Source organism: Pelodiscus sinensis, chromosome 21 (assembly GCF_052426305.1).
Source record: "Pelodiscus sinensis isolate ZL-2025 chromosome 21, ASM5242630v1, whole genome shotgun sequence".
Classification (NCBI taxonomy): Eukaryota; Metazoa; Chordata; order Testudines; family Trionychidae; genus Pelodiscus; species Pelodiscus sinensis.
The window spans coordinates 16902936-16921491 of NC_143072.1; the positions used below are offsets into that span (position 1 = coordinate 16902936).

The window sequence follows — 18556 nt, forward strand, 5'->3', positions numbered from 1 at the left end:
CTTCAGGTCATGGGGTGAGGGGGACTCTGGAGATTGGGGCTGCCCATCGGAGCCTCCCCCCGACAGGCTGCAGACAACAAGGTTGTGGGGGGGCCCCTGCAGGCCAGGAGCCACTCCTAGAACCTTGCGCCCCCAGACAGGCTGCAGGACATGGAGAGGGGGGGCTAGAGGCTGCGAGCAGCCCCAGGAACCGCCCCTCCCCCACTGACAGCCTGCGACTGCAATGGACCCCTGGAGGCCTGGACCTGCCCCCGGAGCCTCCCTCACACCCACAGACAGCTGTAGCCTGGGGTTGGGGGTCTCTGCAGACCAGGGCTCTTGCTCCCACCCAGGCACAGAGAGCCGGTGTAACGTCACAAACAGCGGTGAGCACAACTGGCTGCCAGTAGCTGTTTTGACAAACTACCTGGCAGATTTCGCTTCCATCAGTTTTAGCTACCAATAATGCATAATTAGAGGGGAAGCTGATTATGGTAGATGGAGATGCACAGTGTCACATTTGGCTGCCTGGACCCCTGCCAGTAGTCCAGAGGGGCCTTTCGCATCCCCTGGTCCGGGGCTACTGATTCCTATAGAGGGGGTGATTCACCCTGTCACATTTGACTGCCTGGACCCCTGCCACTGGTCCAGAGGGGCCTTTCACATCCTCTTGTCTTCAGCGCTACCCTTCCCATGCCACACAGTGTTCTAGCAATGATTTACAGGTTCTAGGGCTCTTTTAAATCACTAGACCCTTGGGCAGCTGCCCTTCCCCTCTCCCTCCCAGTCATTTTTGCACTGATTAGACACTGATTCGATTTCTAAATACTCTGACTTAGGTATAATAGAGCACGTATGATTAACTACACAGTTTTCTCAGAGGCCATTTTTGCATTGCATCTTCTCCTTTTTGCAGCATAAATTGGGCGGCAGCTAGGAAACTAATACAATTCCCTCTAAATTCTTAATTGTCCTCATCATGGAACCTGGTTAATTGACTATGTCTTGACTATATCATTTTACGCTGAGGAAAAGAAATGGGGAATGATGTTGATATGAAATGCATTTGATGCTGTGAGTGATTAAACAGTGTTAGGGTTTTTAAGTTATACTAAAACATTGAAATTAAGTCTGAAATAAATCTAAGATATTTAAAGAATGATGGCTGACATTTTCGTTTACCAAACCTTTGTGATGTATACCAAAGACTATGTGTATATTTCCAGTTTGAAAGTGGAAGGCAACTTGGGTGAAACTGATCATGAACTCATAGAATTCATGATGCTAAGGAATGGTTGAAGGCCCAAAATGCGCTCACTCTTGCTAGAGACATAAAGGGTAACAAGAGGACTTTCTATAAATATATTAGAAGCAAGATGAAGACCAAGGACAGGGCAGGTTCACTGCCCAATGATGCTGGAGAACCAATATCAGGAAACTTGGAAATGGCAGAAGTGCTTAATGGCTTCTTTGTGTCCGTCTTCACCATGAAGTTTGATGATGAAAGGATGCCTATCATAGTGACTGCTAGTGGAAGTGGGGTAGCTTTAGAAGTTTTTTTTTTTTAAAAGTTAACATTTCTTAGAAAAGTTAGATGCCAGCAAATCACCAGGGCCTGATGAAAATGCATCCTAGAATACTGATAGAGGAGGTATCTGAGCCCTTAGTTATCATCTTTGAAAAATCATGGAAGTTGGGAGAGATACCTGAAGGCTGCAAAAGGGCACATCTAGTGCCCATCTATAAAAAGGGAAATGAGAACAACCCAGGAAACTACAGACCGGTCAGTTTAACTTCTGTGCCAGGGAAGATAATGGAACAAGTAACTAAAGAATTCATCTGCAAACACCTGGGAGATAATACGGTGATAGGTAACATAAGCATGGAGTTGTAAAGAACAAATCATGTCAAACCAATCTGATAGCTTTCTTTGATTAGATAACAAGTCTGTGGATAAGGGAGAAGCAGTGAACATGGTATACCTAGACTTTAGTAAGACAGTTGATACGGTTTCACATTATCCTCTTATCACTAAACTAGGCAAATACAACTTAGATGGGGCTGCTATAAGTTGGATGCAGAACTGGCTGGATAACCGTTCTCAGCGAGTAGTTATTAACAGTTCAGTCATGCTGGAAGGGCATAACAAGTGAGGGTCCAAAGGGGGTCTCTTTTGGGCCCAGTTCTGTTCAATATCTTCATCACTGGTGAGCTGATGGCATAGCACGTACATTTATTAGGTTAGCAGATGATACCTAGTAAAGAGGGGGTTGCAAGACCTGGTACCCTACAGCCTGGATGTGTCCGAGGCATCCTCTGAGGCCAGGGAAGGCTCCTCAGGCGAGTGGTCTTAGTTTCTTACACAGCCAGGGTAGGGATGGTGGGCACTGAGAGCAGGGGGTGTGATCATTGCTCGGCCTTCGGATGGCGCTGCAGTCTGTGAATATGGATGCATACGCAGCACCAGTCTGCACCCTGCAGCTCCAGACAGCAGCACCAGAGCACTCACAGGCTAGGAGGCAGCTGGGGACATACACACTCACACATGCCGCACATGGGCATGCCTGCACACCGGAGGCAGCACCCGCTCCCGGGGACAGCATACCAGGTGCAGGCGTGTGTTCGGCTCACCTCCCCCATACCCTCCCCCTCTCCCCCAGCAGCCAGGGATACAAGGTCTCTCCCCTTGGGATGCCACCACTGCTGAAGCCGGCATGTGTGTGACACCGATGGAAGCCCAGCCAACTCGAGACCCCCTCCCGCCCATTGGATCCCAGTGTGGCCAGCCATTTCCCATGCCTGCTTGTCCCCAGGATGTGGGGTGTGTGAGAGAAGCATGGTCCCCTGGAGTGGCCTGGATCCCAGGACATCACCATCCTCTGACCCAGGAACTGTTGGTCTCAGCTCACAGACGAGGGCACGGCTTCAGGGCCAGTGTCTCCAGGGATGACTGACCATCTCTCGTTATTGACCCCAGCTGGACCAGCCATGACAGGGGTGCGAGAATCACCAACTGAGCCAGCCACCTGACACCGGGGGAAAAAGGGCTGAAAAGTTATTCGCCCCAAACGTTACGGGTCATATTTTTATAGCAAGGATCCATTTTTGTAAGGGTAGCCACATGATTAATCGATGACCACACATTGGAGGTGTGGGGTTGTGGTTAGACGCAACTGATTCAGCTATTGGCTGCTGAAGAGTTGCTTAGCCATTTATTAACCATCTATTACCCCCTTTATAAACTAGCTCTAATAAGAAAGCGTGACCGAGTTACTCTTAAGAGATGGAAAGGCAGCCTGAACAAAGCTTGTAGCAAGGAACATAAACTGGTTGTTAAAAATGTAAATGGGAACGTGAAGACAAAATAGACGGAACAGGATAAAACCCAAACTCTGTAAAGTACATTGGAAACAGCAAGCCTGAGAGAGAAAGTGGTGGATTCGCTGGAAAGAGTAAAAGTGAACAAGTAAAGAGGAAAAGGAACCATCACGGAAGCTCATTAGTTTTGTTGCACGAATGTGGTGAGAGCAGGCTCTAAACTTGTACGGTGAGATTTTCAAAAGGAAAATCCTTCAGCATAATACCGCCCCCCCCCCATTACAGTCCAAGGAAAAATCCCCATGACTTAACTGCAACAGCATCTGGTGCCGTGTGCGTGTAGTTATATATAATGAATGCATAGATTGTATTATGTGTTAAGTTATTCAGGAAACCTTTAAAAATCTATTTGATGGTGACCTACTTACTCTGAAAAGGGCTGCATAGTACAATCGTCCATGCAGATTATGCATGGAAATTTAATTACATATCACTTGTTATTCAGACACAAGCATAAGGTCAGTGTTCTCTCTTCAGCTTTTAAAATCGCTCCCATCCCCCCAATAAATGGGACCAAAGTTCACAAGAAGCCTTGACAATATGTATTATTCATATGTTACATTTAAAGATAAATAATTTTGAGCAATAAAGGAAACATAGTCTGCTCTTGACAAAAATAAATAAGGCAATGCACAATAGTCATAAAATACAAGAATGCAGACCAGATACAACAAAGTTTGCAGAGGGTTGGTTTTTTCTAAACATAGTAAAGAGTTGTATAGTACATTCCAAACAAAAAAAATAGTGCAGTTTTTTTAACATAAAGTCCTCAGGCTGGGTTTGTTGGAGAGAGTTTTTTCTTCTGACGGGATTTTTAACGGATTTTTGTTTTCACCTCTCAAATGAACAAACAGATACACAAATCGTAAAGCATTTGTTAAGACCCTCCAGCAACCATGCAATGGGCTATAATACAATTTGACACAAAGCTATAAATAATAGTGGTTTTTGGCGGCTAGCATGCCATTAACAGAATGGTTTTGTTAATTTACCTTTGAGCATTCCCAAATTATTGGGTGGCAACTGGTCTCCTCCTCCTCCAATGCCTTTTAGTTTGGCATTGTTATAGGCTTAAGAAAAGGGTTCTTCTTTAACAGACGTGCTCCACACATCGAACTTCAGCCTATTTGCATACACCTTAATCTTCTGCACTTTTTGACCCTTCTTGGTTTTGAAAATGCAAGATGCAGCTTAATGGTCAGCTCTCAGCACAGAACAAATGGCTGACTAGATCTAATGAACTGGTCCTGGATCAAGCCTGCCAGCCTGGGAAAGTAGGGAACGATTTGAAAGCGATGCTATAATGCATCCCAGGAATTCAAAGAAACAATCATTAAGTTGATGACACTCAATTTGTTTTTGTGTTTTTTTTTCATAGATCCACTGGTACCTTCCCAAGCCAGGCTGATGTTTAAAAGAGAGACTTTGGCCTTTTTAACTCATTGCTCCAATAGACCACTGCTACATACACACACTGCTGCCCCTTAACACCCTTTAGGGACAAATCCTGCTGCTTTTTTTTTTTAGTGAGCCTACTCAAGGGAAGTTAGCAGGTCCAGCCTTAAGAAAGCAGCTCTCCACAGGACTTGTTTACCACTCCAACAATATTTAATTCAAACCTTTTTGCTTGGTGTCTTTATTTTAACCATTGGCTAATGACCTGCATTTTGGGAAGAAGGTCTAGTCCTTACTTTCAAAGGACCAGGTTTTCTTTGCCTTTTTGTCCACGTGCTGCTATATAGAATCTATCTGCATAACCCTTCCTCCCCTTTCTACCTGGATAGAACGGCTTCTTGCTGAACACCAGAAGCAAGCAAGCAAGCCTTGGCAAAAGTCAGGATAGCTCAAATGCAAGATGGCACAATCCTGCGCGCGGCAGCTTTTCTCATGGAAAAGAGGCAAGGGTAGGGGGCTATTTATGTATTGGCCATTTGGGAGAGGGTGGTGCTCAAACCCCACCTGGAATGAATTGAAACTGAGAGGCATTTTAAACTACTCTGCTATTTCCTCCACTCTGTTTTGTGAAATCACAAAGGAACATGGCACCAAACTTCTCATGTCTCTCCTTAGCGGTACTCACATGAACGCTGACAGTGGTAACTGACGGCATGATATTTAGGTGTAGTTGGAATGACGGACAGTCCTCTTAAAGACCTAAGATACTTTACAAATGACACAGCTTATTAACAATAGACACGCAGAGTGATGTAGCCAGGATGTTGCAACAATATTCTGAAATGTTTTTTTTGTTTTTGCCTGAATCCTTGTTTTGAACACACACCATTTACTTGGTCAAGTAAGGCATAAATGACAAATCTTCATTCATCGAAGTCAACGGTCTATGGAAAGTGGATCAAGTTAAAGGCGATTTCCCCCTAACTTCATGAGGTATGGGCACATTACAGGTTATATATCTGAAACTCTATAATTTAACATCTTTTTTTCTCAAAAAAAAAAAAAAATCTGAAAATAAAAGGGCCTATGCCCATTTTATTGAATATTAAGGTGGCTATACATCTCATTAATATTAAGGATACAAAAGTTGGTTGTGTCTTTATATACCTGAAACTTTTTGCCTTGATTTGTAAAAATATAACAAAGAGGAATAGGGTCGTGTACTGATTCTTTGGCATAATTCAATCTGTAACTTTGCACAGACTGTAATTGACAGTAATGTGCCTCCGATTTCACAGTGGGCCACTTGCGGGTTATAATCTGTTCCAGAAATGCATCTGTTTACCAAACCCGCTATACTGTGTAAAAGATGCACTGAAACAGTGGATAAACAATCACTGTTCTAACGCTATTTAGTGAAAACAACACTTGAATTTTTCTAACTCTGGTCTTGTTCATTCTACTGCAGAAACTGATGTAGGTTTTAAAAATACAACACTGATTTATTCCCTTCTTAGGAGAAATCTGTTTAAAAATTCTCTCAGACAGACTAATATGTTATAGGCCTGATTTCCAGAAGTGGTTAGGATTGGCCTAACTCTGCTTTACCACAATCCAATGTGGAGTTTCACCAGTGATCCCAATGGAAACAGAGTCAGGCAAGCTGTGAGCCTTTTGAAAATTCAACTCTCCAAAGGTAACTCAAGCAGATGTAAACTGAGCTGCAAACTCTAACAGCATTTGGATCCGGGTTTCAGTTCAGGACCAAATTTAACTTTACCAGCTCTCCCTTGGGAAAGATTTGACCATCTTTAATGTCGAGGCACATTGGCAACGGATGGAATTTCCAAAAGTGCTGAACTATTTAGGCGCACAAGTCCCCCTTGCAAGGCATGAATCTTGCACAGCTGAATGTTTTAAAGTGCCTGCGTCTACTGAAATCAGCGTGTAACTTCATTGGGCTCAGACTGTCTCTCGTGCCAGCACAGTGATCAATCACTCTCTCTGCTATAGCATTACACTTGCAATGCAACTGTTCAGGCTGAAGCCTCTCCTGGTACGTCTGGATCTAGACATGTACTAGAGTGCGTGGTGATGCTGTTCCACTGTAGCCAGAGACATCCTGAGACTGGGCTTTTGACTGTTACAGACCTAGGACAGATCCTCAGCTGGTTTAAATTGTCATAGCTCCTTAGCCCAGCAGAGGAGGTATAAGTATTGTGCCACTGCTACACACTTTCAGCCTGAGACGGAGATGAATGCTGCAGAAAGTCGGGAACCCGCAAATGACAGAGAGGGCTATTGCATGTTTACACGGGGAAATTCAGGCTGCAATCAAATAAAGACTAGTTCAACAAAACACACTGTGTTCCTCAGGTACGGTGCTGTTACCTGCATGAGAATTCATGATGTTCCGGATTCTATTTTTCAAAAGGACCGTGGTCCTCCTAAGATCAGCCCTAAGCCTTTCTGAAAAGTCAGGTGCGTGAACTGCAGGGCATTCACGTGTATTCAGGAGAGGCCACAGCAAACAGGGTCCTCCTCACGCATATGCAAAATATGCAGCTGTGCAGGGTGCTACTCAGTTTGGGGCAACAGGTGCCCTAGGCAGATGCATGCTGCATATGTGGGGACCCGGGGTTCAGGGCCGGCAGCGGAGGCCCATGTGGCAGCCGGGGCCCCAGGTGTGGGTCTGGCAGCAGCTGCGACCCGATGTAAAATGTGGGGGGTGCTGCAACACCCTCCAGTTCCTGCATCTATGCCTTCTTGTCCCTCCAGAGCCTTGAGTGCAGCACCCCCCACCATCCTCTGGAGCAGCCATTTTATTCCCCCACTGCCTCCATGTAGGGCACCAGAAACCGAAAGGACAGCCCTGACAGTAAAGCCCCATTCCAGTCAGTTTGCCTGTTGCAGATTCCTGCACTTGCTCCATTGAACGGACCATCGCTCCAGGTGCGGGAATGCCTGAGCAGGAGATCCAACCATATGAGAAGGGGCTTAATTTCCCATGCATTCAGCCTCATACCAAGACCTGACTAACCTGAAAGTGTAAACTCTATAGGGCCAGCTTCTGCCACCCTGGAGTACTTGCAGTGTAAGGTGCTAACTACTTGGTGTGGGGAAAGGTAGCAGACACGTAACCCTGATAGCTGGATCCTCTTTTTATTACAATTATTTATATTGTGGTAGGACCCCCTATTATGCTAGGCACTGTACAAACACGGAACAAAAAGCTAGCTCCTACCCTACAGAGACTGCAATCTTTCTGGCCCAGCGTCAGCATCTCACTAACTATACATTTCACACTAAGCAAACGTAGTGGTTAGCTGAGTGGGGGGGGATTTAATAACAAATGTAACTTTAAGCACCTACTCAAGGGCTTTGGCCGCTGAAAACTGATTGGTCTGAAAAAGACCAATGTCACAGAAATGCTAGCAAGGGCTATCGTTAAGTTTAACGATCAACACCTGTCATGTTTTGAGATGTCTGACCAGGATTTTTCTGAGTAAGCTGGCTAGCGTCTCTGGTTCTAGGAGGCCTGGTATTTTTAGTCTCTTCAACAGCATGCTTTTTAACATGGTTCTAGATAATGTGATGGGCAGTCATTAAACAGGCAAAAATACTCTTGGGAGCTGGTGCATCCTTTCACATATCCTAGGTGAGCGCCACAACATTTGCTTTCCTAAGATCCTGGTCCAGTGCACACAGAATTCGACTTCAGTGGGCGTTGAATTGGGCCGTAAGTCTGCTAGCCCGGGGAGTTTCAGTCAAGCACAAAATATGCCAAGTGTGTTAAGGGTCTGATAGGCCAAAATATGACTCCAAAAATCCCTTCTGTATCTCAAACATGTAGCTGCATAATATCTGGAGACTAGGATAGGCTAGAATGCCAAAAAGAAAAAAAAAGTGTTTTGCCTCAAAATACAAACTGAGCGTAACAAGGACTATCAAACACAAACCTCCTCAGCTCGAGGTGGAAAATTTTGTTTGTTTTAAAAGTCTAGTATAAATCTCTGGGCTATTTACTACATTACATGGAAGATGCACTTAAAACATCATCTGAAGTGACAGTGCAAGAAATGCTTCGTCCCACAGTCAGCACTAAGCCCGTGTTCCTCTCTGTCCACATTCACTTATTTTCAATCAGCGTTTGCACTTTATAGACGAGGTCTCTTGCAATTTTCAGGATTTCCTGGGCATTGTGATGCTCCGCCATTTCTACAAGAAAGACAGACACAGATTTGTAACTGCATGACTCCCGCAAGCCACCGAGAGTCTCTCACACACACAGCAATCAAACATACTGCGTGACTACTGACTTGCAGATTTAACTAGGTAGGAAAGCTCCAGGATTAATCCTTTGGGGCTAATGGTCCAGAGATTCCCCCCATGCTAACAAGCCCTTTTGTTTCCGTTTTATTGCTGGGAAAATTCCAACTCCTTCCAGTCAAGGGGACGGGAGGTGGACTAGGATAGTTCGGTACTTACATGATTTACAGTGCCAGCTACTTTCAATCTGGTAGGCACATGTACACTTATTGTAGGGACCAATTAATTTGGGGTTGTGGAAGTATTACATTTTCCAGCACATTACAGTATTACATTTTCCAGGAATGAAACAGACCACTGGCTGCTTTATTGTTGAAAATATAGTTTAACGGTACCACAGAACTGCTCCCGAGCTCACAAACTTGCTTGCTAATTAATAAATCTCCTGAATTCAGTCTCAGAATGCGTCTACGCAGCAGGGCTTAACTCAAAATAAGCTACACAAATTGAGCTACGTCAACTGTGTAGCTTATTTCGGAATTGGGAGCGTTTACACAGCACTTATTTCGAAATAGCGCCCTCTTCCTCCGACTTCCCTTACTCCCCGTACAATGAGGGTTACAGGAGTCAGAGTAAGAAGTCCTCCAGCTTGATGGTATTTCAACATTGTTTCGAAATAACTGCTGGCTGTGAAGATGGGGACTAAGTTATTTCAAAATAACGCTAGTTATTTCAAAATAATGTTGCTGTGTAGATGCACCTTCAGAGGGGTAGCTGTGTTTGTCTGTAACTTTAAACACAACAAGCAGTTCTGTGGCACCTTAGAAACTAACACATTTATTGGGTCATGAGCTTTCATGGGTAAAAATGAAGTGGGTTTTACTCACAAAAGCTCATAATCTAATACATTTGTTAGTCTCTACGGGTGCGTCTAGACTACATGGCTCCATCGACGAAGCCATGTAAAGTAGTTTACTCGACATAGTCATTTAAATAATCCCCGCTTCATTAAAATAAAAATGCCAGTTGCGTTGTGCCGACAATCAGCTGATCCGGCACAGCGCGGCAGTCTAGATGCGGCGCGGTCGACAAGGGAAACCTTTGTCAACTGCTCCGGTAAATCCCCACTTCATTGACTATGTCGAGTAAACTACTTTACATGGCTTCGTCAACAGAGCCATGTAATCTAGACACACCCTAAGGGTGTATCTACACTGCACCCTTATCTCAAAATAAGCTACACAATTTGTGCTATGCAAATTGCATAGCTTATTTTGAAATTTGGTGCTGTCTATACAGCGCCAAATTTTGAAATAAAACGCTATTCCGAAACATCCCTTAGCCTTCATGGAACAAGATTTACAAGGACATTGGAATAGCATACCCATTATATTTTGAAATAACGGACATGCTCAACAGATGCAGAATAGCTATTTCAGGATATTTCCAGTATCCCAAAATAGCGTAGACCTAGTCTAAGCTGCCACAGGACTCCTCATTGTTTCTACTGAATTTAGTGAGATTCTAACACGTGTGCTGGTGGGGTTAGAACCTAAATGAAGAAGCAAATCTCCAAGAGAGGGCATGGATGTATCAGACTGAGGCTGATGAAAGTAAGGGTTGTGTACATGGGAAAAGTGTCTGGAATACCTTTATTGCAGCATACCACAAACAGCTGTTCCTAAATCATTCCCCATCTGGACACACTTATTCTGGTCTAGGGGGTCTTTTTCCAGTTTAGCTTAATCCATCTAAAGCAGATAAAGGCCAGGTCTACACTGAAGGAGAAGATCAAATCAAGATACACAACTCCAGCTACGTTAATTACTTAGCTGGAGTTGACATACCTTGTTTCGAGTTTCCGCGCCATCCCCCATGGGAGGCTGATGGGAGCAAAGGTTCCCATCAGCTTTCTTTACACCTCACAAAAGAATGAGAACTGGCTGCTGATGGAGGTACCCTCTGAGTTCGATTTAGTGGGGTCTTATCTAGACCTGCTAAATCAAATGCTGGAGGATCAAGCACGGGCAGCTCTTCCGCTTAGTGAAGACATGGCCTAAGCTACATTGCAACAGATAGCCTTATTCCTGAATCGATATGGCAGAACAACATAGGTCACAATCGCTATGCCAATCAATTTCCCTGCGTAGATGGAGAGGGTGGCCCAGGGAATATGACCTGCTGAAGCCGATATGAAACCAGATCTATGACTGAGCAGCATCACTGTAAATCTTTTAAAATACAGGTTTTACTCCATGGTCCTGCACCCTCGGGACCACAATCCTAAGGTTGTCAGACCACAGAAGTCCAGACTATAGAGGTCCAACCTGTAGTTTAACGATTCATGGTGGGAGACAAGATCTAAGCCTCCAATTCCGGAACATGCTAAACTTCAATAACATTTAACTTGTTTTCAGCAAAGCACCTAGATGCGAATTCCCCGGCAGATGTTGCTGCCTATCCTGCTGCCCTCCAGCTCTGTATTTAGGTGCTAGCAAAACAGACATATTGTACCATAGCAGGATTCCTTCAGAGCTGCCATGCAAAGACCCAATGTTGCAAATTCTCCAGAAGGTGAATCATTTGCTTTTCATGGGACATTCTGCATTAGGAAAGTTACACACATGCTTAAGCATTTGTAGGACCGGGACATACATGTGGAAAGCACTTGTGGCGATCTTAAACCATACAACTGTCTTTCCAACCAACTCTTCAGTTCCAATGGTTCTGTAATGGAAGTCCCCTTCTAATATCATCTTTAAAACATTCTTGTACTGCCCAAAGGACAGAAGTTGTATTGGACCTTTTTTGAACAAAAAAGGCAGAAGCTTGCGCTATGGAGCTTTGAAAACCCATCTTCTTCCATCACTCACTTTGTTCAAGATCTAAGGCCACTATAGAGGTGATGCATGTGCAACCACCACCAGGCGAATTTGAACGTGGGCTCTCTGAAGTGGAGTATAGGAGCCTCTACCCTCTGAGCTAAAAGCCAGCTGGCTCCCAGCCCATGCTGTAGAGGTCTCTTGGTCTTAACTGTTGCTGTGGTCTAGGTACCACTCGCATTGCTCAGTAACCACACTAGGGGCTGTGTCTACACTTGTGCGATCTTGTGCAAAAGCAGCCGCTCTTGCGCAAAAACTTGCTGCCTGGCTATACTGGCCGCGTGTTCTTGCGCAAGTAAACTGACGTTCTAATGTATGAAATCAGGGCTTCTTGCGCCAGAACTCTGACGCTTCTGCTCAGGAATAAGCCCTTTTGCGCAACTGTTCTTGCGCAAGAGGCCAGTGTAGCCAGGCAACATGAATTTCTTGCGCAAGAAAGCCTGATGGTTAAAATGGCCATCGGAGCTTTCTTGCGCAAGAGAGCGTCTACACTGGCAAGGATGCTCTTGTGCAAAAGCACATGCCAGTGTAGACGCACTCTTCTGGAAAAGTTTTTGCACAAGAACTCTTCTGCAAAAGAGTTCTTGCGCAAGAAGCTGCCAGTGTAGACGTAGCCTAGAGGTGTGTGGGTTTCATATTTCCCCTAGGTGAGGAAGCATGTCCCGAGCTTCAGAGACCCAGTTGAGATCCCGGATGAGCCCCCACTTGCAACCACCACCAGGCGGATTTGAACTTGGGATCTCTGAAGCGGAGTACAGGAGCCTCTACCCTCTGAACTAAAAGCCACCTGGCTCCCAGCCCCTGCTGTAGAGGTCTCTTAGTCTTAACTGTTGCTGTGGTCTAGGTACCACTTGCATTGAGCTTCTACAGTAACCACGCTAGGTGCGTGGGTTACCCACGTATAAACACTGTAGCCAAGAGTGAGGCGTGAGTTTGAATGCCTCTGTTATTTGAGTGCTCCCCCTTGAAACACATTTTTTTCTCAAAAGTCCTGCTTTCAAATACTGCAAAATACCCACCCTCTGGAAAACAGGCCCGTTATCTTATATCCGTGGGCGGCAGGTATAAGAGGCAGGGGAAGGCATTGCCTTTCCAAACTGCCTGACTGACTAGCCCTGCCCACACTCCACCCCTAACTCCCCCCATTCAGCTTGGCTCCGTCTCCTGGAGCTACCTAGGCTTCAGTCCTGTGCTGCCAGCCCTCCTGGTGCATCAGGGCCAGGGAGGTGGGAGAGAGCAATGTACTGCCTGCCCTTCCTGTGATGGGGCGGGAGGAAGAATAGAGAGGGGAGGGCAGGTTGCCTGTACTCTGGGGGCAGAGGGTGGGAAGGGCCAGGGCCATAGGCTGCCTTTGCTCTGGGGTGGGGAGGGCCCTGCAGGGGCGGGAGGATGGGGGCACAGCCAGGGTCACGTGCTCAAAGTGGGGGCTGCACAACTCCTACAGGGGGAGGGGCATGGGAAGCAGGGTGGGCGCTTGCCTCCCCCCCACTGCTCAGACTCAAATGTGTTGGTACCCAGCATCACTAGTCACTTGAAATTCTCGGCCTATTGCACCCACCCGGAGCTTAAAAAAAAACCCCAACCAGACAGTAATGGAGAGGGAGTACGGAGAGGGCAAAGGTTCTGTTTCAGGTCTTTTAAAAGTAATTTATTTTGAAAAAGCACCTCTTACCATTAAAAAACTTGATAATATCAGTGAAGTCCATGTTGTTATCACGGATAATCTCTCGATAGACCTCCACTAATGCTAAGGCAATGAAAAGGACAAAATGTTCTGAAGAGATGTGCTTTGCTGCCCAAATAACTTCCCACACTGTAAATACATCCTCGTACAACAATTCTGAATGGGAATAAACATTACAAAGAGCATCTGATTATTCAAACTGACCATTTCTTTTTCTCAAAGGACATGTTTTTCCTAGTGCCTTAGCCTGAGGTAAAACAGTATTCAAAGCTTTTGGGCCAGATTCTGACGCTTACATGAATACTGCTGGCAAAGCCCAGTCCCTAGTGGTTATACAGGCTCGTTGGGCTGTCAAACAATACACTTAACTTTTTTTCCTATAAATAGGAAAAATCTTCTGGATTGAAAAATGAAATGCAACCGCTCCCTTCTGGGAAGCAGGAATGAAAGGTTCCCTAGCAACACTGGGGCTGGGAACCAGGAACTGACTAGGCCCAGTGTGTGTCCTGACTAAAAAGCAAATTATAACCAGCGGGGGAGGGAGGGGGGGTTCTGGGAGGAAATTAGATTGGTTCATAGATTATGAAGGCAGTGAGCTAGTAATTTCACAAGACATACACAATAAATACAGATCACAGTGCAGGCATGGAATAACAGACATGAGTTGGCCACTATGTGTCTGCCCCCAATGACCTGGAGACCAATCCGAGCCAGCAAGACACAAAGGCTGTGTCTACACTGGGCCACTTATTCCGGAAAATCAGCCGCTTTTCCGGAATAAGCTGCGAGCTGTCTACACTGGCCCTTGAATTTCCGGAAAAGCAACGACGCTCTACTGTACAAAATCAGCCACTATTCCGGAAAAACTATTCTGCTCCCGCTCGGGCATAAGTCCTTATTCCGGAACACTGTTCCGGAAAAGGGCCAGTGTAGACAGCCCAGTAGTCTTTTCCGGAAAAAAGCCCCGATCACGAAAATGGCGATCGGGGCTCTTTTCCGGAAAAGCGCGTCTACATTGGCCACAGACGCTTTTCCGGAAAAAGGGCTTTTCCGGAAAAGCAGCCTTGCCAATGTAGACGCTCCTTTTCCGGAAAAACTGAAAACGGAATAGTATTCCGTTTTAAGCAGTTCCGGAAATTCATGCCAGTGTAGACACAGCCAAAGAAGTAAGTTACTCTGAGGCTGAGAGATGAAGTGACTTGTCCTCCCACACAGGCCAAGGGCAGAGCTGGACTCAGACTCTCCAGTTTCCCCTGACTCAGTCTTGTCCATTAGATGCTAGAGGCCAGATTTGTGAAGGCAATTTGAGGCCTAGTCAGATTTTCAAAAGGATCTAGATGCCCAATTCCCATTCATTTCAATGGGCGTTCGGCATCTAGGTGTTTCTGAAAAATCCCACGAGGTGTTTAAATACCTGTTAAAAATCAGGCCCTAGGTTCATTAGAATCATCTCTGGCTTTGTTTTATGGACAACGTGGAGCACCACCAGGCCTTAGTTTTTTATGGAGGCTTCTAATCATAAATAAGAAACAGCCTCTCTTCCATGAGGGTTTGAAAGCACCTGTCGGCTGCAGTAGTGGGTAGTGCCACAGGCTTTATAAGGGGCACAGCAATTGGTCCAGCAAAGATGGTGAGGAACAAGCCGTAAAGGATTCATTGCTGTGTCTGTACTTTGCTGACCTGCAAATCGCTGCTTGGGGGTGATGCAGTGGTGGAGACAGGCAACGATACTTAAATCGGACACAGAAATGGATCCCTAAGGGTCCAGAAGCCAAATTAGTGACCAGCATGACCCCAAAGAGCCACAGTCGTGTGAATTCACTATTGTTTCATTTACTCTAGTGCTATATAGTCACCGTTAAACAGTATGATGGGGTAATAGTTAATTCTTGTATATATTATTCTGACTGTAAAATGACCAAGTACAGTAAAAGCTTTGTTATCCAGCAGGCTGTTAAATCTGTTAACCGGCATTGCCCCCAGCTGTTTAACAAACTCTGAAACTAACAAAGGGCTGTGGTTCCCCCCGAATGCAAGCTAACAAAGCGTTCACTGTATCTTTTATCTTTTATCAACTACAACTGGTTAATAACATAGTAAAACCATCTGGATTGGTTAACAACTTGGATTGATTAATAATGAAATCACACAGTGTTTTAATATCACGTGCCACACAGCGCCGCAGAAGACACATTAAAAAACCACTTGCCATCACGAGCCTTGCTCTGAGAATCACCAGTCTCCAGTGTGTGTTTTGCTGTGGCGCTCTTTGGAGGAACGGGAGGAAGGTTTGGGGTCCCATCAGATTTCCCTTCCCCGCCCACCATCTGACAGATGGTCAAGAGAGAGAACCCGCAGACGAGTTCTTGGTTTTTCTCCTCCTCCATCTCTCAGCTGCAAGACCTGCACTTACAGCATGTGCACATCCGGTCTTTTCATAGCTGACATTAACATCGTTGACGTTAACGTGTCTTCAAGCCGCTGGGGAAAGCTGGTGTGTGTGTTTAAATGAACTGTGGACTTGTTCTAGAACAAGTCGTGTTTCTTGAGTTTATAGTGATTGGTTCAATGCGCATCTCTTTAATGGTGAGAGAGGACATCTTGGTATTTGGGACTATATATAATACAGTACCACCTACAGGACCCAACCAAGTCTGGGTTGTGCCAGGCACTTTATACTGTCTTCAGAGCTATTGATCTGCTGCTGATTTGTTAGAAGGCAAATTTCCACATTGGCTTGCCAAACGGCGCCATGTCAACATCAGATATTGTGCCGGTAACCAGTTCAGTTGCCTGGGCAAATACATAGAGAGCCCTGCATGGATACAAAATTGGTATCCGCATCCCGTCTGCAAATATGATCAATGGAACCCACCTCCATGGCTGCGGATACCTGAGGAGATGAAGTGGATCTTTGCAAATGTGAAGAATTTTAAACACAAAATCTGTATCCATAGCCACAGCTGCAAAAATGAGCTGTGGATGTGGATATAAAGTGGATATCTGCGAATTTGCAGGGCTCTACAAATGCATGCTTGGTCAGGAACAACAGGACTGACTCGGGGTAACCTTCTTTTCGAAACTTTTGACTTCCTTCCAGCCTGTGAATGTATGACGTTTGCCATTGTCAGTTGTATGTAGGGTCTTTGGCTTGGCCCCGGTGGCCTCTATTTACCATTGCTACACTTAAAACCAAAACCACTGGTGGCTCACTGCATTACACAACACCGGAGTCAGGCTCTGAGAGTTATTACCTCTTTTAAAATCAAGCAGGAACCAACGATAACAGAAATAAAAGTGGGTGTAGTCTCCATTTTGGTGCATCAGCTCAAAGAGCTCACAGTCGAGAATCTGAAAAACAAACCCAAACCATTAAACTTCAGTATCCTGCCTCCGCTAGCGCTGGTATCACACGCTCCAAGGAGATCCTCTGTGCTCCCAGCCAGCCTCACCAGGCTGCTAGAGACGCTCCTTAGCTGCTCTACCTCACTACTGCTGTGAGGGCCGTAGGTGACCTCAAAGCAGTGGTTCTCCACTCCAGTCTCCCTTCTGCGATGTGACCCTACAGCAGAGTCAGGAGAGGAAGATGGCTGGGGTAGGAGGTTACCTCCACCAGCTTTGTAACAGCTGAGAGTTTCCCAACATCAGGGGAACTCTCCCCTGGCCACCCCCAACCAGAAGACAGCCGCTCTTGTTGGGCTAGGGAATCCAGCCCTTAGACTCTGAGCGGTGTTGCTGGAAGAGGAACAAAATCTTGGCTTGTGAGTGCACAGAAAAGCTGGGTTGGAAAGTGTATGGAGCGGCGGATACACCTCTGGGGCTAGATCCTCAGCTGGTGTAAACTGGCCAAGTTCCACGGAAGGAGACAGCAATGCTGATTAACCCAGCTGCCCATGCTTAGCTGAGTTCCCACCAGTGAACGTGCAGGGGGTGGCAGTCTCTACAATGGTTCTGACGGCACTTCAAAAACCCGGTGCCAAAGCATCCATCTGGCATAGCCTGCCTGTCCTCCCACGCCGACTCCTCATCTCCCCTTACGTGGGGGCGGGAGGAGAGGCAGATACAGCAGGGCATAAGAAGTCAGGATTCCAGACTTTCCTTGCCACCGAGTGTCCTTGAACATGTCACTTAAGTTCTCTGCACCTCAGTCTCCCCATCTATACAACGAGGATTGCCCCTACTTCCTGTGCAGGGAGCGGAGGCATATGCAAGTTCATATTTGTAGAGCTCTTTAAGATCTGAGGCAGAGGGGAAGCTCCGTTCACTGTCTGCAGCATACTAAAGTCACATTTTGAAAAATCTCTCCCCCCCGCCACGGCCTGAGTTCTTGGCAGCCCATATACTTCACCCCTGCCATAGCTTTGGGAGGTCTAAGCAGTGGTTAATCTTTGCAGCACTGTAAAGCACAGGAGCTAAGCCTGGGTCCCAAAACTGGTTGCAGATGTAAACATGGGGTAGCCACTGCTTGAATGTCAGGCACTCTGCACACTGCAGCATCTAATGGCCACTAGTGTGTGCTCCCACACTGATAGAAATAACCGACCCAGAAAAGGTATGAACTGGCACAAATCAGGACGTGTGTTACAACATCAATTGCCAGCCCTGGACACTCTTTTGGTGCATTTATTTGTGCTGCGCCTAAGAGGGCGGGCTTGACAATACATATAACAGATCTCTACCAGCCTGCAGTGGGGTCTGAGTTTTCAAAGATGCTAATGATGTGTCCAGGCCTGCAAGCCTGACCCACGTGAACGGTCCTACTGACTTCCACAGTTACTCACTGGACTTCTAGAAGTTGCTGCATTTTGTTATGTGGCGTCATCTGCACATACAGTTCACAGTCTAACTCCCTGCTCCTGTGGAAGAGGCATACAATGAAAGTACCTCTCACCAGATGTCAGGTGGATGTCTCCAAAAATAAAACGTGTAAGTGAATCACTCTGACAGACCTTGGAAGACAGACCAGTCC

The 18556-nt window shown here is 45.9% G+C and overlaps 1 protein-coding gene across 7 annotated transcripts in view; it reads right to left on the reverse strand.

Moving 5' to 3' along the window:
* Positions 1-4690: 4690 nt before the first annotated feature.
* SGSM2 (small G protein signaling modulator 2) overlaps positions 4691-18556 on the reverse strand; it is a 168214-nt gene continuing 154348 nt past the window's right edge. For 5 of the 7 annotated variants that reach the window (XM_075904864.2, XM_089772152.1, XM_075904862.2 and 2 more), the window contains 3 exons: positions 16842-16938; positions 13576-13743; positions 4691-8970 (listed from right to left, as the gene is read on the reverse strand). In XM_075904864.2, coding sequence (XP_075760979.2) covers positions 8882-8970; positions 13576-13743; positions 16842-16938 — 354 coding nt within the window. In that variant the 3' untranslated portion in view covers positions 4691-8881. The remainder of the gene's footprint in view (positions 8971-13575; positions 13744-16841; positions 16939-18556) is intronic. The other 2 variants (XM_089772153.1, XM_089772156.1) reach the window with 2 other exon arrangements.